The sequence below is a fragment of the Mchenga conophoros genome, linkage group LG9 (assembly GCF_057382185.1).
Source record: "Mchenga conophoros isolate Kocher_MC1m ecotype Shallow Benthic linkage group LG9, M_conophoros_male_GT1.1, whole genome shotgun sequence".
Classification (NCBI taxonomy): domain Eukaryota; kingdom Metazoa; phylum Chordata; class Actinopteri; order Cichliformes; family Cichlidae; genus Mchenga; species Mchenga conophoros.
Genome location: NC_140534.1, coordinates 11,124,553 through 11,148,474, shown reverse-complemented (window position 1 = coordinate 11,148,474; position 23,922 = coordinate 11,124,553). Strand labels below are relative to the sequence as shown.

The 23,922-nt window shown below is 42.3% G+C and overlaps 4 protein-coding genes across 7 annotated transcripts; 3 read left to right on the top strand and 1 right to left on the bottom strand.

The window, feature by feature from the left end:
* Positions 1-1,475: 1,475 nt before the first annotated feature.
* Positions 1,476-4,944, bottom strand: LOC146566831 (leucine-rich repeat-containing protein 31-like). Its single transcript, XM_085286460.1, has 4 exons — positions 4,797-4,944; positions 4,307-4,471; positions 4,009-4,164; positions 1,476-3,735 (listed from the first exon to the last, which is right to left on the bottom strand). Exons 1-4 carry the CDS (start codon positions 4,849-4,851, stop codon positions 3,278-3,280), a joined length of 834 nt encoding a protein of 277 aa, XP_085142586.1. The 5' UTR covers positions 4,852-4,944; the 3' UTR covers positions 1,476-3,277.
* A 686-nt stretch (positions 4,945-5,630) lies between these two features.
* LOC146566830 (uncharacterized) lies at positions 5,631-10,593 on the top strand. Of its 4 annotated transcripts, XM_085286359.1 has the most exons (13): positions 5,631-5,785; positions 5,994-6,291; positions 6,513-6,665; positions 7,654-7,730; positions 7,939-8,269; positions 8,493-8,732; positions 8,890-9,013; positions 9,130-9,235; positions 9,335-9,573; positions 9,669-9,824; positions 9,922-10,072; positions 10,137-10,245; positions 10,454-10,593. In XM_085286359.1, exons 1-11 carry the CDS (start codon positions 5,711-5,713, stop codon positions 10,061-10,063), a joined length of 1,941 nt encoding a protein of 646 aa, XP_085142485.1. In that variant the 5' UTR covers positions 5,631-5,710; the 3' UTR covers positions 10,064-10,072; positions 10,137-10,245; positions 10,454-10,593. The 4 variants fall into 4 exon arrangements, with proteins under 4 accessions (XP_085142485.1, XP_085142487.1, XP_085142486.1 ...); XM_085286361.1 differs by having other exon boundaries at positions 6,594-6,665; positions 9,922-10,245; XM_085286360.1 differs by having other exon boundaries at positions 7,939-8,257; positions 9,922-10,245.
* LOC146566829 (uncharacterized) lies at positions 10,296-11,532 on the top strand. The gene is made up of 4 exons (XM_085285826.1): positions 10,296-10,337; positions 10,454-10,784; positions 11,008-11,247; positions 11,405-11,532. Exons 1-4 carry the CDS (start codon positions 10,296-10,298, stop codon positions 11,530-11,532), a joined length of 741 nt encoding a protein of 246 aa, XP_085141952.1.
* LOC146566828 (TOG array regulator of axonemal microtubules protein 1-like) lies at positions 11,406-13,131 on the top strand. Its single transcript, XM_085286437.1, has 6 exons — positions 11,406-11,528; positions 11,645-11,747; positions 11,847-12,085; positions 12,181-12,336; positions 12,434-12,596; positions 12,686-13,131. The coding sequence occupies exons 3-5, from the start codon at positions 11,925-11,927 to the stop codon at positions 12,570-12,572; spliced, it is 456 nt and encodes a 151-aa protein (XP_085142563.1). The 5' UTR covers positions 11,406-11,528; positions 11,645-11,747; positions 11,847-11,924; the 3' UTR covers positions 12,573-12,596; positions 12,686-13,131.
* The last annotated feature ends 10,791 nt before the right edge of the window (positions 13,132-23,922 follow it).

Sequence of the window (23,922 nt, the reverse complement as noted above, 5' to 3'; positions counted from 1 at the left end):
AGAAGCAAAGTAAACAGAAAAGGAAGCAAGGAAATAGAAAGATAAGATCCACATGAATAGAATAGACAAAATATGAGTGCTTCAAGCAAACTGTGCAGGAATAAAATATAAATAGCGAACAGCAGAAATAAATAACAAATGGGGGAAAATATGTAGGATGAACAGGAACAAAGACACTGGAGAACAAAGTGGTGAGGGTTACTCAGACCACCATTAACTGATTAAATACATGGGAACTGGCAAAGTGAGACGCGGTCACAGAGAGTGACAAGGTACAAGGCGCACAAAAAGAGGGACTGGCAAAATTAGACGTCTATCAGAAGTACAGAATACAGAGACAGACAGGCAGACAGTGAAACAAACATGGAGACAAAACCTGCTACACACAGAGACAACACTAACACGGCCTGAACATGAAAGGAAACAAATTTAGACCAGCAACTAAGAGGAAGCACTAATTTGGAAGGGAAATAATACCAGACATATGGTGCACTCTGAATATCACCAGTCTGTTGCAAAGCTAACAGAGAGACAGACAAGCATTCACACCTACAGCTAATTTAAAGATACCACTTCAGCGTCACAGCTGGGTCCTTCTCTGTGTTATAAACGACACAGAGAAGGCCCCAGCTGTGACGCCACAGTAGTTCATTTGTTGACTGATACATCGATGTAGTCTCTCAGGAACGAGGGCGAAATGCCAACGACCGCCTGTCTGTTTTCAGGGCTGTATTTGAAGCCATGCTCCAATCAGGCAAAGTTTTAAGTGTTGCACATTTCGATGGGTTTCTTTCAGCTGACATAGTTTCCATTTGGGTCATGTGGTGTTAGATACCCCAGCGTGTGGTCATAGGGTGAAGAGCCCGGACGATTAGTGGGATTTTAGGTGTGGTGTAAAAATGACGCTGCAACTTTAAAAACGTTGTTGCTTTAAGGATTAACGTACAACCATACTTGGGCTGAGTTTGACACTGGTTCTCTTCAGTAATTAAAATAGCTTTAACACATGATAAGATCAAATGTCAGCTACACTGTGACAGTCGAGGGGCCACACTCAGATATATTTATTCGCTTGTTCTCTTTGTGTGATAAGAGTTTCCATCTGAATTTAACCCCTGTGTGGGGCTGATCTTTCATTTCATTTTATTTCAAGCTCAGATTCTTTGCCTTTGGCACATTTTCTGTGACGAGACTTCAAACCATTCCCACCGTCCTTATTAATCAACATGGTGAAGTGATTCTTCGCAAGGTGATGGGATAGGAAGAGTTTCAGAAAATGAGGCCTTTTGTCTTTATTGGAGAGGTCAGTGCAGACAGGACGGATGGGGGGAAGGCGAGGGGGGAATGACACACAGGAAACGGTGTTGGTCAGACCCAAAGACAGGCGTGGGCAGTGAGGACTCTCACCTTCAGACTCACTGTCTAATCAGTCTGACAGTGAGTCTGAAGACAGAGCAACCCAACACACGTTACTATGTTCATCATCATCATCATTGTTTATTTATATAGCACTTTAAAAACACACAAGGCTGACCAAACTGCTGAACAATAGAAACATAATAGATACCATAAGAATAATAAATACGATACAATAATAAACATAGCGAAAAACAATAAAATACAAGTCAGTCAACCACTGAGTCAAAAGCCAGTGAATAAAAATGCTTTTTCAATCTGGATTTAAAAACCAGCACTGATGTCGATTGCCTAATGTGAAGAGGAAGATTATTCCAAAGCTTAGGAGCCACGATAGAGAACGCTCGGTCTCCTCTCAGTTTCAGCCGTGATTTGGGGACTGAGAGCAACAGCTGCTCAGCTGACCGGAGCGAACGAGTGGGGACATAGGGCTTCAGCAGGTGCCAGACCATTTAAAGATTTAAAAACCAATAAAAGAACTTTAAAATGAATCCTAAATTCAATTGGAAGCCAGTGCAGGGAGGCCAAGAGTGATGTTATCACTAAGCAGGACATTAAATCAAATTAATGAGACACCAAAACAAGAGCTGGAGCCCAAGACAGCCATGAAGTCACAGTGTACACAAATACACAAGAAACACAGAAACCAGCTGGGTGGATGTGGCTCGGGAACCTTCTGTTACCTTGAACGTCGGTGTTTTGAACGCTGGCTGCTCCAGTCTGCTTGTATTTGTCCAAGATTTCCCCTCATATCTTGGTTATGGTTATTTTTTCTTTTATTAAACTGATCACACTCCTGTTCATGAATAGAAAAAAACCCCATCAGTGTATTTTCACTTAAACAAGCAGCTGTTTTTTTTGCATTAAAGTTATATAAAAATGTAACAGTGCAAATTCCTCGCTGACAGTTTAACCAAAAGGCATTTCCAGTGGAAAGTAGCCGACATATCCTCAGCATAACCATGTATAATATCCACAAAACCTGAGAAGGTTGGAGAGAAGGTAGGCGAACTCTGCTGGGATCTGCGTTTAACAAAGTGTCTAAAGACGAAACAAAGAAATCTTTCTGTAAATGTTCAGATGCACAGACTGGACTGAAAAAGAGTGAAAAAGCAGCTAACGTCCAAAAATAAGAAAACTTTGAAAGAACTCCAAAAAAACCTGGAGAACTTTTGCTCAAAAAACAGTTTTGTTTTTTTTAAATTACAAGGCAATCTGACAAAATGTCATCAAATGAGACTCAAGACTTCTGCAGGTCTCTGCCATGACTCAATTTTTTTTTCTTAACGGCAGAAACAATTGTTCCTTTTTTACTTTGTTTCTATTTTCTCTTCTTGTTTTTATCTGTTGAACAACAAACAACATTCATGCTGATTCACATAATATCCTGTCTCTAATCTCTGGGATTTCCTCGTAGCTCTTTGATGCAAAGAACATCCATCAAACGCTCCAGCTTGTGCTCAACATCATCGTGAACGGTGAAGGTACTCTGACGAGAAAATACTCAGTCGACCTTTTGGTTGATTTGTTAAAGAACCCCAAAATAGCTGATTACCTAACAAGGTATGCAGATAATTCACAGCTCTTTTCCTGAATAGCTGCTTTAAAACTCTGCTGAAAGCCTTTGTCCATTTCCAGGTATCCCCACTTCTCGGCATGTGTGTCTCAAGTGTTAGGACTGCTGCATTGGAAAGACCCAGACCCTGCAGCCAAGGTGAGAGACGACAAATATGATAACCCACACCAGCTGTGCTTAACTCTGTAAGTTCCCAGTATTCCCTGAAACCATCACGTGTGACACAGTTTACATCAGACGTGATGCAGCTGACGTCAACACTGACCTTCTTGTGGTAACAGAGACTTAAAAAAATAATAATAAAGCAACAAAGTGGGTCGCTCTTTGACAGTAAATTCCAGTGCGGTCCGCTCCAATCTCCTCAGGCTGACTCTCTTCTAGGCTCTCCTGACTGTTCCCTTTACATGCTGATGATGTGTCTTGTAAATCTGGATCCCTTTCCAGCAGGACGCTCCTCTTTTTCAGACAGTACCTGAGCTGCTCTCTCTCCTGACAGTCAGCTGTCCACCTCTGCATGGCCAGTCGAGCCAGCGCCGAAATTTGAGGCAGAGCTCGGAGCAGAGCGGGCAGCCAGGCTGAGCACGGAGCAGAGGTTGAAGGTCGCAAACTGACATCCACGTCTTCCAGAGAGCCCAGACCTCCTGCTGCAAACAGACTGCACCAACCGTTGTCTCCCACCAAGCTGTTGTAGGACAGATCCAGTGCACGGAGTGAGGAGAGACAGCCCCGTCTGCACACGGCAGCTGCACAGAGGAAGAGGACCCATTGATAACTGATCACTTTATGCCTGTTCACTTTACTGTTTTGTTCACAATGTTTCTGATGGAGACAAAAATAACACCGAATAGTTTCATTGTTTTGTTTTATACGACAGCTACAGATGCTGGCAGCATGAAATAAATGAAAGAAATATCAATTTCCTTCAGGCTTTACTTGTCTTAATATACATTTATGCAGCCTAATGATCCACTACAGACCAAAAAAGAAAAAGTATAATGTCATTGTGTGTTAGTTACCCAGATGTTGCATGTCATCAGTGGTGAGCTCGCAGCTGCAAAGACAGAGCTCGCTGACGACTGATGGCTGCAGAGCATCCAGCAGGAGCGCCAAGTGACCGCCAACCACTTTACACCAGGAAATATCCACCGTGCGCAGATAGGACACCGCCAGGGCTGATGCATAAACACAAAGTTTTCACCATTTCAGGCTAGAGGGTGGAAGAGGTATTCAGGGAGAATGACTTGAAGGAAAACTTCTATAAATAAACAAGTGTGTGTGTGTGTGTGTGTGTGTGTGTGTGTGTGTGTGTGTTACCCAGAGCAGTGAAGGACTCGTTGCTCATGTAGCAGCTGTTGAATGGCAGCCTCCTCATTTGTGTCGCAGGGAGGGTGGAGACCAGCAGGTGGACCACACCTCCCACTTCCTTATTGGATGACACATCAAGCTCGGTCAGTGCAGTGAGAGAGGGCAGCACCTGGACTGAAAAACAACGAGTCACATGACTGCTGCAGCGAGCATGCGATTAGTGTCCGGCGTGTGAGATTGGTAGCAACTGACTCAGAGCCTCTAGATCATCTCGCGTGAGGCAACACAGGTGGAGGTCGAGTCTCTCCAGGTGTGTGACGTGAGCCAGGTGAAAGGTGAGGCGGCTCAGTCCACCAGCTAGAAGCAGCTTTACAGTATATTAATCAGAACAATGCTGCTCTCTAATGTATCTTGGTAAAGTGCAGAAAAATCTAATGTTTTATATGATACAGTGTGATTTCAGTAACATATCATAATGGAGGCTTCAGCAAGTACTTACGAAGGAAATCTTTCCTCTGCTCTTCAGTTAGTTCATCAAATACCTCCCAAAACATCTGTATGGTGGGGTGGCGGTCATGATATCTCCAACCATAACTTGTGTTCTGAAAACAGTGAAAATGACTGTTATAATCATAGAGTTTGTAAGGTCAGGCATACACTATGTTGCCAAAAGTATTCCCTAACCCATCCAAATCATTCAATTAATGTGTTCCAATCACTTCCATGGACACAGGTGTATTAAATCAAGCACCTAGGCATGCAGACTACTTCTACAAACATGTGTGAAAGGACGAGTCGCTCTCAGGAACTGAATGAATTCCAGCATGGTAATGTGATAGGATGCACCAGTGCAACAAGTCCAGTCATGAAATTTCCTCGCTATTAAATATTCCATAGTCAGCTGTTAGTGATATTATAACAAAGTGGAAGTAATTGGAAATGACAGCGAGTCAGCTGATGCTAAGGCTCATAGTGCACTTAAGTCACCAATATCTGCAGTCTGCTGTTGTTACAGATGTCCAAACTTCATTGGTTTCCATGGCTGAGCAGCTGCATCCCAGCCTTACACTGACAAACACAATGCAAAGCGTCAGATGGAGTGATTTAAGCATCTCAACACTGGACTCTAAAGCAGTGGAGATGTGTTTACTGGAGTGACGAATCACACTTCTCTGACTGGCAATCCAATAAATTTATCTCGCTGTCATGTGTTATTTTGCCGGGTTGTTTCCTCCCGTTGCCATGTAAACACAAAATAGTGTATATATATGAATATTTTCAAAAAATGCTCTGTGAGTTCCACATCATAACAGTTATTTACTGAGCAGCTCAGTTAGAACTTGCCACTCACACACTGAGCAGCACTCACTAACTTTCTATTTCTAAACAATTTGTTCACTTTTTATCTCAGGCATGTCTGAAAAGACATCAGATAACTTTTTCCATCGCTTTGAAGATTTGATTCAGAGAAAGCGCACAGGTGGAGATGTAAGTAACTAAACATACTCATTCTTGACTTCTCTGCTGATCAAATGTAAATGTTTCTGAGAGATGTGTTATATTTTGCTGCTTTGCACAGTGTAATTTTTGTGTAAGTCACTGTAGACAGAGCAACTGTCAGCGCTTCACCACAGAGTCCAGGATCCTGGACTTTCACAAAGCTCAGAGCAGTAAGACAAATGTGTTCTTTCAACAGGCAGACACATTGCATATCGCACAGAGACCCAGAGATTATGCTGTGCAACTCCCACCTTTACCTGAGCAATGCGCAGGCTCTCCAGAGATAGTCCAGAGAAGCTGGAACTGTTTGGATGACCCCTTTTGGAATCAGGAGGACCCTGAAAGAAGTCTGAGTAGCCTCAGCTCTGCAGACACACACACACCAAGTGATCTGAGGGCCATTCCTTTCATTGTTAGTCCTGTTGAGATGACACCGCTCACTCCAGTTCCTCCACCTCCTCGAGCAGCTTGTCCATCGCAATTGCGGTTCAAAGGTGATGCTTTTCTTTAGTGGTTACACCTGCTGTTAATCAGTTAGTTTAGATTTTAAAATTTGACACTGTAGATTATCTATTTTAATGCTAAATTACACATTCTTGCTGTCCATTCATTTTATATGCTTTTTTGAAGAAAAAAAAATCAGGAAGAAAAATGTTTATTGTTGTTTTTGTAAGATGTCAATTTGTAGTTATTTAGTTATTTTTTGTCTAAACAGACACGAAGGTCATTCGTGGAATAAGAGTCTTGACAGCAAAAGACAAATTTGGGCCTATTTTGACTCCAAAACCTCCAACAGTTCCCATACCGCAAAAACGAGGACCTCGGCCTGGGACGCTGCTGCCCCGTGCAAAAGTCGTCCCTATAGACAGTAAGTGGTTTTCCTCAGTAACTGTAGAAGATGCTGAATAATCAAACTTTAAATTAAGAGATTTTTTAAAAAGATTTTAATGAACAATTAATCACTGCATCATGCTTCGAATTAGAAGAAATGACAGTTTCTTTTTACTAACCTCGTTGATTATCAGACAAGAAAGCAGACAGTCAGTGCAGTCAGAATAATCCAAGAGAGAGCAGGGTCAAACTCCCGCCTGTAGCTACACCTGTAGAGAGCCTGTCCCACAGCTTTAGTCTGCTGTCTTCATTAGAACTTTAAAATGAATACTAGATCTACTTCTACTGAATGGAGAAAAGGTTCCTGAGAAGAGATTTAATTTTCAGTATCTAAGAAATTTGAGGCGTTTCTGAAGGTACTGTACCATGTTAGAGCATCTTAACATAGAGTCCTTGAATACTAGGCAGTTGTAGAGGATGAGTTACTCTACTTTAAATGACTCCCACCCCTTATTGGAGGATTTCAGCTTCTTCCTGTGGGACAGAGGTTTGCAGACCCTAAATGCAGGCGAAGCTTGAAGAAACAGCTTTGTCCAAGCTGCTATTTTGTTGTCGTTGTAACAAATGACACATGTTTTTTTTCTATATTTTTTAAAAACTGTATTTATTTATTTACTGTACTTATTTCTCTATTTATGACAGTGCTTTTATCTCCTTTTTGCTGTTTTATATGAATTTATCAGTATAGTGTTGTCTAGTTTTAGAAGCTGTGATTAGGACGTCTATTTAAATTTGTTGATTAAAGATCATAATTAGAGATCATAACCTGCCTTTGATTTAGACATGTCTGATATTTTTGTAAACACAAAATAGTGTATATATATGAATATTTTCAAAAAATGCTCTGTGAGTTCCACATCATAACAGTTATTTACTGAGCAGCTCAGTTAGAACTTGCCACTCACACACTGAGCAGCACTCACTAACTTTCTATTTCTAAACAATTTGTTCACTTTTTATCTCAGGCATGTCTGAAAAGACATCAGATAACTTTTTCCATCGCTTTGAAGATTTGATTCAGAGAAAGCGCACAGGTGGAGATGTAAGTAACTAAACATACTCATTCTTGACTTCTCTGCTGATCAAATGTAAATGTTTCTGAGAGATGTGTTATATTTTGCTGCTTTGCACAGTGTAATTTTTGTGTAAGTCACTGTAGACAGAGCAACTGTCAGCGCTTCACCACAGAGTCCAGGATCCTGGACTTTCACAAAGCTCAGAGCAGTAAGACAAATGTGTTCTTTCAACAGGCAGACACATTGCATATCGCACAGAGACCCAGAGATTATGCTGTGCAACTCCCACCTTTACCTGAGCAATGCGCAGGCTCTCCAGAGATAGTCCAGGGAAGCTGGAACTGTTTGGATGACCCCTTTTGGAATCAGGAGGACCCTGAAAGAAGTCTGAGTAGCCTCAGCTCTGCAGACACACACACACCAAGTGATCTGAGGGCCATTCCTTTCATTGTTAGTCCTGTTGAGATGACACCGCTCACTCCAGTTCCTCCACCTCCTCGAGCAGCTTGTCCATCGCAATTGCCTGTTTTCTCTGCTAAACATTCAGGAGCAGGTCGGTTCAAAGGTGATGCTTTTCTTTAGTGGTTACACCTGCTGTTAATCAGTTAGTTTAGATTTTAAAATTTGACACTGTAGATTATCTATTTTAATGCTAAATTACACATTCTTGCTGTCCATTCATTTTATATGCTTTTTTGAAGAAAAAAAAAATCAGGAAGAAAAATGTTTATTGTTGTTTTTGTAAGATGTCAATTTGTAGTTATTTAGTTATTTTTTTGTCTAAACAGACACGAAGGTCATTCGTGGAATAAGAGTCTTGACAGCAAAAGACAAATTTGGGCCTATTTTGGAAAAACTGCAGCATTTCCAGGATGGGATTGTAACCTCACCTGGACACACAGTACCAACCAAAACATTTACTGCAGTAAAGCCTTTGACTCCAAAACCTCCAACAGTTCCCATACCGCAAAAACGAGGACCTCGGCCTGGGACGCTGCTGCGCCGTGCAAAAGTCGTCCCTATAGACGGTAAGTGGTTTTCCTCAGTAACTGTAGAAGATGCTGAATAATCAAACTTTAAATTAAGAGATTTTTTAAAAAGATTTTAATGAACAATTAATCACTGCATCATGCTTCGAATTAGAAGAAATGAAAGTTTCTTTTTACTAACCTCGTTGATTATCAGACAAGAAAGCAGACAGTCAGTGCAGTCAGAATAATCCAAGAGAGAGCAGGGTCAAACTCCCGCCTGTAGCTACACCTGTAGAGAGCCTGTCCCACAGCTTTAGTCTGCTGTCTTCAGACGACTGGTAAGAAACGTAGTAAGGAGACATTAAATACTGCACAGAAACAGTGCTGCATAATGTGGCTGTGTTATTTGTGGTGTTCCTGAAGTCGTGTTCAATGTTGTGTTGTGTAAATACAGGATTAAGAAAAGACACGGCTTGCAAACTATTCAGTCTCTGGCAAAGCACCACTCGGACATCCTGAAGACTAAACTACATGAAGTGTGTCTGGTCCTCATTGAGGAGGTATTGCACACTTTATGTTTCTTATATGCGTTTCATGCAGCTAGTTTCCCTTCAAGTGCATACTACAGCCTCAACTGATGATTTTCACTCACATTTTAGGTGAAAAACCAACGCTCAGCAATAGCCTTTGAGGCCATACATGCCATCAATGAGCTCTACATTCAGCTCCAGAGAACAATGGACCCAGAAGTTGAAACAACAGGCCGAGCTCTATTGCTGAAGCTTGCAATGACCAACAACAACTTTCTACATCAGGAGGTCAATCTGGCGCTTGATGCCATGGTGGAAAATTGCAGCCATGGACGGATTCTGAGCGCTCTGTTTAACACAGGACTGACGTAAGAGGAGAGAAGAAGCTGTAGTGATTTTATTAGAAGACATGAAAGAGAGATCATGTTCACTGAGTTGTGTGTCTAATATTGTCCTTGCTCAGCCATCGCTGTGTTGCAGTGAGGAATAGCACGGCTCAACACCTGCACCAGCTGGCTGACAAACTTGGAGCAGCCGTCACCCTGAAAACAGGAACCTTCACTGAAAGATTTCTAATTGCTGCCTCTAGAATGGCAGGGGATGCTGCACCTGAAGCCAGGTGGGTACTTTTAAATGGGTTTGAAGTGCATCAATGTTTTATTTTCTGTGAGTTTACACAATTAATGAAAATTAATGACAACTGTAATCTTCCACAGGTACCATGGGCGAACAATCATTGAGAAACTGACCCTTCACAAGGACTTTATGAATTTGTGGGTGAAGATTGTCCCTGAAAAAGACAGGCGTCCTGTGGAGAAGAGCCTGAAAAAGACAGGCGTCCTGTGGAGAAGAGCCTGAAAAAGACAGGTGTCCTGTGGAGAAGAGCCTGAAAAAGACAGGCGTCCTGTGGAGAAGAGCCTGAAAAAGACAGGCGTCCTGTGGAGAAGAGCCTGAAAAAGACAGGCGTCCTGCGAAGAAGAAAGAGCTTAGGGAGTTCCTGTGTGTCCAGTTGACGGACAAGGGGACGCACAGGTGGAGATGTAAGTAACTAAACATACTCATTCTTGACTTCTCTGCTGATCAAATGTAAATGTTTCTGAGAGATGTGTTATATTTTGCTGCTTTGCACAGTGTAATTTTTGTGTAAGTCACTGTAGACAGAGCAACTGTCAGCGCTTCACCACAGAGTCCAGGATCCTGGACTTTCACAAAGCTCAGAGCAGTAAGACAAATGTGTTCTTTCAACAGGCAGACACATTGCATATCGCACAGAGACCCAGAGATTATGCTGTGCAACTCCCACCTTTACCTGAGCAATGCGCAGGCTCTCCAGAGATAGTCCAGGGAAGCTGGAACTGTTTGGATGACCCCTTTTGGAATCAGGAGGACCCTGAAAGAAGTCTGAGTAGCCTCAGCTCTGCAGACACACACACACCAAGTGATCTGAGGGCCATTCCTTTCATTGTTAGTCCTGTTGAGATGACACCGCTCACTCCAGTTCCTCCACCTCCTCGAGCAGCTTGTCCATCGCAATTGCCTGTTTTCTCTGCTAAACATTCAGGAGCAGGTCGGTTCAAAGGTGATGCTTTTCTTTAGTGGTTACACCTGCTGTTAATCAGTTAGTTTAGATTTTAAAATTTGACACTGTAGATTATCTATTTTAATGCTAAATTACACATTCTTGCTGTCCATTCATTTTATATGCTTTTTTGAAGAAAAAAAAAATCAGGAAGAAAAATGTTTATTGTTGTTTTTGTAAGATGTCAATTTGTAGTTATTTAGTTATTTTTTTGTCTAAACAGACACGAAGGTCATTCGTGGAATAAGAGTCTTGACAGCAAAAGACAAATTTGGGCCTATTTTGGAAAAACTGCAGCATTTCCAGGATGGGATTGTAACCTCACCTGGACACACAGTACCAACCAAAACATTTACTGCAGTAAAGCCTTTGACTCCAAAACCTCCAACAGTTCCCATACCGCAAAAACGAGGACCTCGGCCTGGGACGCTGCTGCGCCGTGCAAAAGTCGTCCCTATAGACGGTAAGTGGTTTTCCTCAGTAACTGTAGAAGATGCTGAATAATCAAACTTTAAATTAAGAGATTTTTTAAAAAGATTTTAATGAACAATTAATCACTGCATCATGCTTCGAATTAGAAGAAATGAAAGTTTCTTTTTACTAACCTCGTTGATTATCAGACAAGAAAGCAGACAGTCAGTGCAGTCAGAATAATCCAAGAGAGAGCAGGGTCAAACTCCCGCCTGTAGCTACACCTGTAGAGAGCCTGTCCCACAGCTTTAGTCTGCTGTCTTCAGACGACTGGTAAGAAACGTAGTAAGGAGACATTAAATACTGCACAGAAACAGTGCTGCATAATGTGGCTGTGTTATTTGTGGTGTTCCTGAAGTCGTGTTCAATGTTGTGTTGTGTAAATACAGGATTAAGAAAAGACAGTAGAAAACTATTCAGTCTCTGGCAAAGCACCACTCGGACATCCTGAAGACTAAACTACATGAAGTGTGTCTGGTCCTCATTGAGGAGGTATTGCACACTTTATGTTTCTTATATGCGTTTCATGCAGCTAGTTTCCCTTCAAGTGCATACTACAGCCTCAACTGATGATTTTCACTCACATTTTAGGTGAAAAACCAACGCTCAGCAATAGCCTTTGAGGCCATACATGCCATCAATGAGCTCTACATTCAGCTCCAGAGAACAATGGACCCAGAAGTTGAAACAACAGGCCGAGCTCTATTGCTGAAGCTTGCAATGACCAACAACAACTTTCTACATCAGGAGGTCAATCTGGCGCTTGATGCCATGGTGGAAAATTGCAGCCATGGACGGATTCTGAGCGCTCTGTTTAACACAGGACTGACGTAAGAGGAGAGAAGAAGCTGTAGTGATTTTATTAGAAGACATGAAAGAGAGATCATGTTCACTGAGTTGTGTGTCTAATATTGTCCTTGCTCAGCCATCGCTGTGTTGCAGTGAGGAATAGCACGGCTCAACACCTGCACCAGCTGGCTGACAAACTTGGAGCAGCCGTCACCCTGAAAACAGGAACCTTCACTGAAAGATTTCTAATTGCTGCCTCTAGAATGGCAGGGGATGCTGCACCTGAAGCCAGGTGGGTACTTTTAAATGGGTTTGAAGTGCATTAATGTTTTATTTTCTGTGAGTTTACACAATTAATGAAAATTAATGACAACTGTAATCTTCCACAGGTACCATGGGCGAACAATCATTGAGAAACTGACCCTTCACAAGGACTTTATGAATTTGTGGGTGAAGATTGTCCCTGAAAAAGACAGGCGTCCTGTGGAGAAGAACCTGAAAAAGACAGGCGTCCTGTGGAGCGCCTGAAATTCAAAAGACATCTGTCCAAAAGTAAGAAAACGTCACACTTCAAGACTGACTGATGGCTTGGACCACTGGAACTATCATCTTCATGTTTTTTCTCTTTCCTTTCTTTCCAGACTGCCGGGATTTCTTGGACGCGTGTTTAACCAAAGTCCCGGAGACGCGGCCGACGCTGGAGGAGCTACAGCATCACACTTGGCTGAGATAAGCCTATCACACACACACACAAACACACACAATTCAGACGTTATCATTTATGTGTGATGTATGAATTACCTTTCTTTTTTTCAGGAAATAATTTTTTTTAATTGGCCCACTTTAAATTTCAGTGTTTTGGAATTCCTGTAACCCCCCCCCAGCCATCCCAGGAAAGGGGATCTCTCTTTGAATGGGCTTTCCCGAGGTTTCTTCCCGTCAGTCTGGCCCCCCCAGGGGAGTTTTTCCTCGTCTTCATAGAGAGCTTGGGCTGGCTCAGGAGCTCCATCAAAACTGTCTTTATTTAATTACTCTAATGTAATCATATACTTTAAAGTAATCAAATAAAAGACAGTAAAAATCTGAAGACTTGAAGTAAACTTCCATTAAAATAAAACTTGTTTAATTCATCTTTGCTGAGGATACTGTGTTATTACTATTTCAAGGATTATGTCAGAACACCGGATACTGGTACCCATCCCTACCCATCACTAGGGAACAGAACAAACCAGACATCAATTACAACAAAAATGACACTGACCCAGCCAGCATGACTCGTCTGCCTTAAGAAATGTTTAGCAATATTACAAATTGGGTGATATGCCTTAAAGTAGCTTCTCATGTGTTCAGCATTGACCTGTATGCATTTTCCCCTTCTCAACCTCATACCAGTGATACTGAGTGGGGTGAGGGAGGAGTAGCTGTCTCTCATTTTTATAGATCCCATACTGGCCCATCAGGCCATTGATGGCAGAACTAGCTTTTCTGTTCCACTACTGGCCATGACCATTGCCTTTGAACATTGACTTGGCGTGATTTTTTTCTTCCACATCCCAAATGGTCAGCACTCTGGGCGTGGCACACGAGTGGCTGATTTAAAATGAAGCAGGTCTCTCTCTGAGAGTCATTGTGAACATTCAGAATGCTAGATCACTTTCTACATGCTCATTTTATGAAGTATTTGAGAGATTCCTTATCTATACTCTGTTTAGGGATGGGTATCGTTTAGGTTTTATCCGATACCGGTACTTTTGAAACTGTGCGGGTGCTTAAATGGTGCTCTAACCGTTGCTTCCTTCTCTCACCCCAACCGGTCGCAGCAGATGGCCCCGCCCCTCCCTGAGCCTGGTTCTGCTGGAGGTTTCTTCCTGTTAAACAGGAGTTTTTCCTTCCCACTGTTGCCAAAGTGCTGCTCATAGGGGGTCATATGATTGTTGGGTTTTTCTCTGTATCTATGAAGCGCCTTGAGGCGACTTTTGTTGTGATTTGGTGCTATATAAATAAAATTGAATTGAATTGAATTGCTTAAAGAATGGAGAACACAAACTTTGTCCAAAAACCTCTTATGTTTTTATTTTTAGCAGTCTCTTTTTTCTGCAAAATGATAACCAAGTTAGCCTTTTCTTTTGATACAACATACCTACTTTGTTTGGAACCGGTGAATAATGGAAAACATGTTTAGCTGTTTGTTTTTTTTGTAAAAAGATAACGGTGTTAGCTTTTTCTGCAGCTACAGGGCATGTATGGTATCACTCTATCAAACAAGAAGACAGTCGCATGTAACTACGACGGTGTTTGCTAGTTCACCTTACATGCATTAATGTAATAACGTGGTTAGCCTACTCAACGTAAATTACACATGAACAACATTAAGCTCCTCACGCAGAGAAGAACGGTTGCTGCTGCATCATCATCCGTCTGCTACACTGGCAGGGCTAGGGGCCAGGACTCTCCTCTTCGGGTTTTTGGGGGATGTTGCTAACTCCAGGTCCAATAACAGGCAACCCACCCGCAGCAGATGTGCTCGGTGTGAAGTCTCGCAGCAAGCTATCAAATACGATGCATTTCTCTGCTTTTAAAAAAACGCTATTGCGTTGCCAGGTCTTTCATTGGATTCGAGGTGTTACTTCCTTTGCACAGTATCACAGTATCACCTTAAAGCACTTGTTGCTGCTGAGTTTGCATATTTTGCTGTGAAGTACAGCCAGACTTTTGACCGCTTTGCCTTGGACATTTAATCTGTAGCTCTGCTCTCAAAGAACATACGTACCTGGACCCGCCTACTATCCTCGGAAACGTAAAATGATTGGCTAGAATCCAAAGTGTATGACATCTCAAGAAAAAAAAAAGCCACCCGTATCCGGTATACCCGCACCCAATGTTCCCTCTAATTTTTCATGTGTCTGAGCGAACACAGAAACTCCCTGAGCGATCCCTTGGACCACTGTGAGCAACAGCAGACGTGTGCACTGTGGTGACGCCAGCATTGAATCCATGCAAGTTACATGGTTTATTAAAATAATAAAATTACAGCATTTACATTTATGTTAGACTACTTTTAATTAACTATTTTAGCCCACTTACAATGAAAATTTAAAAAAACAAAACAAAAAAATCTTGTTCATGACCTGTGTAGCATGTTAACACTATTGGAAGTAAAAATAACTTGAACTCCAATTTTGAAAACACAAGTTTCTTTTGTTTTTTTTTCATAAAGCTCTGACTTGTATTATGAGTCTGTGGTCTGGGAGAGAGTCTGTAACTCTGTCTGCAAAATACAGTAAATAATGACCAATGTTGGGTAATTAATTATATAGTTACTTCTTCAAAAAAGTAACTGAGTTATGCAAACAACAAAGTTTTTTGCAGCTGTTTACCTAAAAATGCAGCCAAGGCGTTTTTTTAAATAAACATTTTAAATTATTTAGAGAACAATCATCAAATTGCATCAAATCTGATGCCACACAAATTATTTGTGCCACTCCAAAAATAATTTCTGTCAACTATGAGATGAAGGAGAACAACAGCCTGATACCTGCAGGCCTGACAGCAGCAGATGTGTCACTGCTGTAACACCTGTAACACTCAGCAGTCGCCTCATTGTTCTGACACACACTAAACGTCGCCACGCCGCTTTGCTCGCTAAAACACCGGTGTCGGCACATAAGGACGCTGTCAGAGCCTGTCAACGACATTGATTAGCTGCGTATATACGAATGTGAATCGCATTACTGGCTGGATCCCATACGGGAGCAGCCAGTCACTGACTAACACTGCAAAACAGACTTGTTAAAGTATTGATTTTAATTTCAATTCAGGTTAGATTTTTTTTTTTGTGCGCAACGCAGATTTTCTGTGCGCAGAGACCGTGCCAGCAGTGCGCAATTGTGCACACACACAGCTTCGAGGGAACATTGCCGGTACCCATTCCTAACTCTGTTCCACATGTGTTATGTTTCCTTCAGGATTAGCTAAATAAGAGAGGATTATTTTCCATTTATTAAACTGCATTTAGCTACTCTTTCGTATCACATTTACTTTGGGAATGCACCAATTGGTCCACATCCTGTTTATGCAGGGCCCACTTTTAAACGGTAAATTGCTGAAAATGTAGCCATATATAGCGCTTTTCTGTGTCTTGCACTCCTTTGCATAGATTGAAGCATCTGTGTGTTCCTGTTTTGTTGAGTGTATCTGTCTGTGTGGCTGTTGAAGGCTACTGAGAGTGTGACCTTCACAGTTCACCAGAGGACCATCTATTACATTTGTTAGGTTATGCGTTTTTGATATTATTGCATCCTCACTGGCACACTCAGTCCTTAGTGTGGGCTTACCCTGCTCCATACCTTGTTAAGGATAAAGAACTTACAACCTGGAAGTAGATTATATCTCCCATAGTGAGATACAGAGAATGGTTGCTTACCAGGGTAACTCTGGTTTTCTGAAACCCAGGTGATGTTTGGTTTTCACCTCCAAACAATCGCAGTCAGAGATCAGGTGAAAGAGGAAAGAGCAGAGAGCGTCAAAATAAAAGGGAAATTATGGGAGCAAACACCAGAGTTTAACAATTGTTCATCACTAAATACAGTACAGATATTTTAATAAGGAGAGGTTATTTGAAAGAATGAAATTGATTTACTGATGAACAGAATTTAAACAGGTGATTTGCCGTTAGACTCAGATGGCCTATCTCAGCGGAACAGAACCCCGTCTGTGAAAAGGATTAGAGCAGGAGCCCCGAGAGCCTGGAAGCTGGTGGTGGAATGGTTGAATGGAGCATGAGTGATGAGATGAGGCGTGTACAAGGAAGAATAACCGAGGACACAGCATGAATGCTGATTGGCCTGGAGAAGGTGATTGGACTAGACCACTTCAGGAACGCCTTTAGCCACACCTCACCAGGTGTAGACAATCAGCAGTTAAACCTAGGCAACACCTGAAGACAACTGCATTTCCACTGTAAGGAGTGTAAGGGTTGCAATGGGCTGTAACAAAGGACAAGCACAGATGAGTCCACTATCATAGACTGGAACATCATTCATAACTTTTTATGTTATAAAGGGGGTGGCAGTAGAGCTTCTGTGATTGGTCACATCAGAGAGTGCTTGGTTATCAGAGAGTTACCATAGTAACCAAAGGTTTTAAAGATTGCAATATAGCTATTGTTGTCCAGAGGGGCCGATGGTGCGATATGGCAGCCTCGCTTCTGTCAGTCTGCCCCAGGGCAGCTGTGGCTACAACTGTAGCTGCCTCCACCAGTGTGTGAATGTGAGAGTGAATGAATAGTGGCATTGTAAAGCGCTTTGGGTGCCTTGGAAAGCGCTATATAAATCCAATCCATTATTATTATTATTATTATTATCAAATCAACAAAATATTAAAGAATCATTAAATATGTGGAATAGTTCATTCTTTCCTTTTTTCATCAGTGGTTTACACACTGGCTTGCAGGCAAAATGTCACTGGTTCGATTGCAACCGGAGATACAAATCAGGGTTGTGCCTGGAAGGGCATCTGGTATAAAACTCTGCCGTATCAAAAGATGCTGAGCTATCAGGTGTGGTGACCCCTTGTGACAAGGGAGCAACTGAAAGTGAAACACTGTTTTGCTTTGTCTTTGTGTAAAGTGTCCTTGAGTGTTTTGAAAGGCGCTTAATAAAATGTATTATTAGGGCCCGAGCACCGAGAGTGCGAAGGCCCTATTGTATCTGCTCCGTTTCTTATTATTATTAGGGCCCGAGCACTGAGAGTGCGAAGGCCCTATTGTATCTGCTCCGTTTCTTATTAGGGCCCGAGCACCGAGAGTGCGAAGGCCCTATTGTATCTGCTCCGTTTCTTATTATTATTATTATTATTAGGGCCCGAGCACCGAGAGTGCGAAGGCCCTATTGTATCTGCTCCGTTTCTTATTATTATTATTATTATTATTATTATTATTATTATTATTATTATTATTATTCACCCCAAACAAGGGCCTTTTTGAGGGCCTAAACATGCTCAAAAACTCATGAAATTTTGCACACATGCCAGGTCTGGTGAAAAATTTTGTATTTTAATGGTTTTACATATGAGCACTGGGAAATGGCTCTACAGCGCCACCTATGCCTTGTTAAATGCAGCCCTACGACCACATCGTTTGAGCTACATGTATGAAATTTGGCACACATGTGTATCATGCCAAGACGAACAAAAAAGTCAGTGGGCCCATTGACGCAAACCCAACAGGAAGTCCGCCATTTGGAAGAGAAGGTGACATTTTGGGTCTGATTTTACCATTTCCATGCCTTGTACTTTAACGAACTCCTCCTTGGGATTTGGTCCTATAAACTTCAAATTTGGACAGTGTCAACTACACCCTTGTGCCATGTTAAATTGCGGAGCTTTTGAGTTTTCACAATACTATGAGGCCGTGGCGCCATGGCGAATTTCGATGACTCGCCATGAAAATCTTATTGCCTCTCATTTTGTCATACATTTTCTGACCTTGACCAAAGTGAACACATATGATAAGGCTCCACCCCTGAACATATTTCAACTGCCATATTTGACACCAGGGACAGCGCCACCTAGTGGGAACAGGAAATGTCATGTTTTACACTTTGGGGTACAGTATAGTGATGGGTGACATCTGCAGCCTCAAATTTCTCCAGGAAAGCCTTAAGGAGTTGGTCTTGGGTTACAGTGAAAACTGTGACTTTTCGCAAAAGGGTGTGACCCCAGCAGCATGGCGAACTTTGATGTCACGCCATGAAGAAACAAATTAGTATAACTCAATGAAATCCAGTCTGATCAGTACCAAACTTTACAGGCATGATGTCAGACCCGCCCTGAACAGATTGACGTGCCCATTGTCGGAAATACGGACAGCGCCACCTAGTGGCCACAGGAAATGTCATGGCTTTAATTTTGTTGTACTGATTTTCACAGGTTCATCGTGGCCACCTCAAAAGCGGTGAATATCACCATCAGTCCCTCGTGATGCTTCAGTGCAAAAATTGTGACTTTACACTGAACGGCGCACCCTGGTGGCAACGTGGTTCAACATGAAAGATGAAGTGGCTTTTGAGGGGCTTGGAAAGTTTATAGAGGCTTGAAATTTGGCACACACCCCCAAATGGATGAAGGCTTTGTTGTCATGTGATCATTTTCATTGAATAGCGCGAAATTGCTCCACAGCGCCCCCTACAAAGTTTCAAAATATCAGCCCCTGCTCTGTGTTTTATCTATGAGTCTGAAACTTGGTAAGCTCATGGAAGATATTAAGATGTACAAAAAAGTCTCTTGGAGCAATATCCCAAATCCAACAGGAAGTCAGCCATTTTAAAATTCATGTGTAATTTTGGCGACATTTTCCCCTCTTTTCAGGCTTCATACTTTGACGAACTCCTCCAAGGGATTTCATCAGATTGGACCGATCTGAAGTTTGTGGAATCTAAAGACCTTTGTGATGTTAAATTGCGAAGCTTTTTACATTAAGGGAAATGGGGTGGTCATGGCGGCACGTGGAGTTTCAATCACTCGCCAAAAAGCAGTAATCTGCTGTCACTCAAAATCAAAATGTTCAATCTCTCCCAAAGGTCGCAGGCGTGATGAGACTCGAGCTAGGAAATGTTTGTTATGCCATTTGTCAGTAATGGTTAGAGCGCCACCTAGTGGGACAACTATAATCATGATTGAATGAGATGAATTGTTAGCTGGTGGTTAAATGCATGAATTACATCAATGTGACATCAGATCGGAGGTGCTGGTTTTAGGTGTTGGGCGTGGCTCGACACGCCAGGGTGCGAGGGCCCTCATAACGCTGCTTGCAGCTTTAATTATTATTATTATTATTATTATTATTATTATTATTCACCCCAAACAAGGGCCTTTTTGAGGGCCTAAACATGCTCAAAAACTCATGAAATTTTGCACACATGCCAGGTCTGGTGAAAAATTTTGTATTTTAATGGTTTTACATATGAGCACTGGGAAATGGCTCTACAGCGCCACCTATGCCTTGTTAAATGCAGCCCTACGACCACATCGTTTGAGCTACATGTATGAAATTTGGCACACATGTGTATCATGCCAAGACGAACAAAAAAGTCTGTGGGCCCATTGACGCAAACCCAACAGGAAGTCCGCCATTTGGAAGAGAAGGTGACATTTTGGCTCTAATTTTGCCATTTCCATACCTCGAACTTTTTCGAACTCCTCCTTGGGGTTTCATTTCATAACCTTCAAATTTGGACAGTTTCAACTACACCCTTGTGCCATGTTAAATTGCGGAGCTTTTGAGTTTTCACAATACTATGAGGCCGTGGCGCTATGGCGAATTTCGATGACTCGCCATGAAAATCTTATTGCCTCTCATTTTGTCATACATTTTCTGACCTTGACCAAAGTGAAGACATATGATAAGGCTCCACCCCTGAACATATTTCAACTGCCATATTTGACATCAAGGACAGCGCCACCTAGTGGGAACAGGAAATGTCATGTTTTACACTTTGGGGTACAGTATAGTGATGGGTGACATCTGCAGCCTCAAATTTCTCCAGGAAAGCCTTAAGGAGTTGGTCTTGGGTTACAGTGAAAACTGTGAGTTTTCGCGAAAGGGTGTGACCCCAGCAGCATGGCGAACTTTGATGTCACGCCATGAAGAAACAAATTAGTATAACTCAATGAAATCCAGTCTGATCAGTACCAGACTTTACAGGCATGATGTCAGACCCGCCCTGAACAGATTGATGTGCCCATTGTCGGAAATACGGACAGCGCCACCTAGTGGCAACAGGAAATGTCATGGCTTTAACTTTGTTGTACTGATTTTCACAGGTTGATCGTGGCCACCTCAAAAGCGGTGAATATCACCATCAGTCCCTCGTGATGCTTCAGTGCAAAAATTGTGACTTTAAACTGAACGGCGCACCCTGGTGGCAACGCGGTTCATCATGAAAGATGAAGTGGCTTTTGAGGGGCTTGGAAAGTTTATAGAGGCTTTAAATTTGGCACACACCTCCAAATGGATGAAGGCATTGTTGTTATGTAACCATTTTCATTGAATAGCGCAAAATGGCTCCACAGCGCCCCCTACAATATTTCAAAACATCAGCCCCTGCTCTGTGTTTCATCTATGAGTCTGACACTTGGTAAGCTTGTGTAAGATATCAAGATGTACAAAAAAGTCTCTTGGAGCAATATCCCAAATCCAACAGGAAGTCAGCCATTTTAAAATTAATGTGTAATTTTGATGACATTTTCCCCCCTTTTCAGGCCTCATACTTTGACGAACTCCTCCAAGGGATTTCATCATATTGAAGCATTCTTCAGTGTGTAGAATCTAAAGACCTTTGTGATGTTAAATTGCGAAGCTTTTTCCGTTCAGGGAAACGGGGTGCTCATGGCGGCACGTAGAGTTTCAATCACTCGCAAAAAGCAGTAATCTGCTGTCACTAAAAAACACAATGTCCAATCTCTCCCAAAGGTCGCAGGTGTGATGAGACTCGAGCTTGGAAATGTTTGTTATGCTATTTGTCAATAATGGTTAGAGCGCCACCTAGTGGCATGACTATAATCCTGGTTGAATAAGATGAAATGTTAGCTGGTGATTAAAAGCATGAAATCCATCAATGTGACATCACATCGGACGTGCCGGTTTGAGGTGTTGGCAGTGGCTCGACGTGCCGGGGGTGCGAGGGCCCTCATAACGCTGCTTGCAGCTTTAATTAGGGCCCGAGCACCGAGAGTGCGAAGGCCCTATTGTATCTGCTCCGTTTCTTATTATTATTATTATTAGGGCCCGAGCACTGAGAGTGCGAAGGCCCTATTGTATCTGCTCCGTTTCTTATTATTATTATTATTATTCAGGCAAAACAAGGGCCTTTTTGAGGGCCTAAACATGCTCAAAAACTCATGAAATTTTGCACACATGCCAGGTTTGGTGAAAAATTTTGTATTTTAATGGTTTTACATATGAGCACTGGGAAATGGCTCTACAGCGCCACCTATGCCTTGTTAAATGCAGCCCTACGACCACATCGTTTGAGCTACATGTATGAAATTTGGCACACATGTGTATCATGCCAAGACGAACAAAAAAGTCTGGGGGCCCATTGACGCAAACCCAACAGGAAGTCCGCCATTTGGAAGAGAAGGTGACATTTTGGCTCTAATTTTGCCATTTCCATGCCTCGAACTTTAACGAACTCCTCCTTGGGATTTGGTCCTATAAGCTTCAAATTTGGACAGTGTCAACTACACCCTTGTGCCATGTTAAATTGCGGAGCTTTTGAGTTTTCACAATAGTATGAGGCCGTGGCGCCATGGCGAATTTTGATGACTCGCCATGAAAATCTTATTGCCTCTCATTCTGTCATACATGTTCCGATCTGGACCAAAGAGCACACATATGATAAGGCTCCACCCCTGAACATATTTCAACTGCCATATTTGACATCAAGGACAGCGCCACCTAGTGGGAACAGGAAATGTCATGTTTTACACTTTGGGGTACAGTATAGTGATGGGTGACATCTGCAGCCTCAAATTTCTCCAGGAAAGCCTTAAGGAGTTGGTCTTGGGTTACAGTGAAAACTGTGAGTTTTCGCAAAAGGGTGTGACCCCAGCAGCATGGCGAACTTTGATGTCACGCCATGAAGAAACAAATTAGTATAACTCAATGAAATCCAGTCTGATCAGTACCAGACTTTACAGGCATGATGTCAGACCCGCCCTGAACAGATTGATGTGCCCATTGTCGGAAATACGGACAGCGCCACCTAGTGGCAACAGGAAATGTCATGGCTTTAATTTTGTTGTACTGATTTTCACAGGTTCATCTTGGCCACCTCAAAAGCGGTGAATATCACCATCAGTCCCTCGTGATGCTTCAGTGCAAAAATTGTGACTTTAAACTGAACGGCGCACCCTGGTGGCAACGCTGTTCACCATGAAAAATGAAGTGGCTTTTGAGGGGCTTGGAAAGTTTATAGAGGCTTGAAATTTGGCACACACCTCCAAATGGATGTAGGCTTTGTTGTCATGTGATCATTTTCATTGAATAGCGCGAAATGGCTCCACAGCGCCCCCTACAAAATTTCAAAAAGTCAGCCCCAGCTCTGTGTTTTATGTATGAGTCTGAAACCTGGTAAGCTTATAGGAGATATCAAGATGTACAAAAAAGTCTCTTGGAGCAATATCCCAAATCCAACAGGAAGTCAGCCATTTTAAAATTAATGTGTAATTTTGGCGACATTTTCCCCTCTTTTCAGGCTTCATACTTTGACGAACTCCTCCAAGGGATTTCATCATATTGAACCATTCTCCAGTGTGTGGAATCTAAAGACCTTTGTGATGTTAAATTGCGAAGCTTTTTACGTTCAAGGAAACGGGTTGGTCATGGCGGCACGTGGAGTTTCAATCACTCGCCAAAAAGCAGTAATATGCTGTCACTCAAAGACACAAAGTCCAGTCTCTCCCAAAGGTCGCAGGCGTGATGAGACTCGAGCTCGGAAATGTTTGTTATGCCCTTTGTCTATAATGGTTAGAGCGCCACCTAGTGGGACGACTATACTCATGGTTGAACCAAATGAAATGTTAACTGGTGGTTAAATGCATGAATTCCATCAATGTGACATCAGATCGGACGTGCTGGTTTTAGGTGTTGGGCGTGGCTCGACACACCGGGGGTGCGAGGGCCCTCATAACGCTGCTTGCAGCTTTAATTATTATTATTATTATTCAGGCGAAACAAGGGCCTTTTTGAGGGCCTAAACATGCTCAAAAACTCATGAAATTTTGCACACATGCCAGGTCTGGTGAAAAATTTTGTATTTTAATGGTTTTACATATGAGCACTGGGAAATGGCTCTACAGCGCCACCTATGCCTTGTTA

What these genes read in the sequence shown, in the direction of transcription:
- LOC146566831 (XM_085286460.1), bottom strand. Translation starts at nt 4,851, where the DNA reads ATGTTTTGGGAGGTATTTGATGAACTAACTGAAGAGCAGAGGAAAGAT. An exon ending in GCAGAGGAAAGATTTCCTTC is followed by an intron (nt 4,472 to 4,796) that starts GTAAGTACTTGC and finishes GTTGTTTTTCAG; the next exon opens with TCCAGGTGCTGCCCTCTCTC. An exon ending in CGAGTCCTTCACTGCTCTGG is followed by an intron (nt 4,165 to 4,306) that starts GTAACACACACA and finishes TTTATGCATCAG; the next exon opens with CCCTGGCGGTGTCCTATCTG.
- LOC146566830 (XM_085286359.1), top strand. Translation starts at nt 5,711, where the DNA reads ATGTCTGAAAAGACATCAGATAACTTTTTCCATCGCTTTGAAGATTTG. An exon ending in CTGCTGTCTTCAGACGACTG is followed by an intron (nt 9,014 to 9,129) that starts GTAAGAAACGTA and finishes GTGTAAATACAG; the next exon opens with GATTAAGAAAAGACACGGCT. An exon ending in GATGCTGCACCTGAAGCCAG is followed by an intron (nt 9,825 to 9,921) that starts GTGGGTACTTTT and finishes AATCTTCCACAG; the next exon opens with GTACCATGGGCGAACAATCA.
- LOC146566829 (XM_085285826.1), top strand. Translation starts at nt 10,296, where the DNA reads ATGTTTCTGAGAGATGTGTTATATTTTGCTGCTTTGCACAGT. An exon ending in AGGAGCAGGTCGGTTCAAAG is followed by an intron (nt 10,785 to 11,007) that starts GTGATGCTTTTC and finishes TTGTCTAAACAG; the next exon opens with ACACGAAGGTCATTCGTGGA. An exon ending in AAAAGTCGTCCCTATAGACG is followed by an intron (nt 11,248 to 11,404) that starts GTAAGTGGTTTT and finishes GTTGATTATCAG; the next exon opens with ACAAGAAAGCAGACAGTCAG.
- LOC146566828 (XM_085286437.1), top strand. Translation starts at nt 11,925, where the DNA reads ATGGACCCAGAAGTTGAAACAACAGGCCGAGCTCTATTGCTGAAGCTT. An exon ending in CTGTTTAACACAGGACTGAC is followed by an intron (nt 12,086 to 12,180) that starts GTAAGAGGAGAG and finishes GTCCTTGCTCAG; the next exon opens with CCATCGCTGTGTTGCAGTGA. An exon ending in GATGCTGCACCTGAAGCCAG is followed by an intron (nt 12,337 to 12,433) that starts GTGGGTACTTTT and finishes AATCTTCCACAG; the next exon opens with GTACCATGGGCGAACAATCA.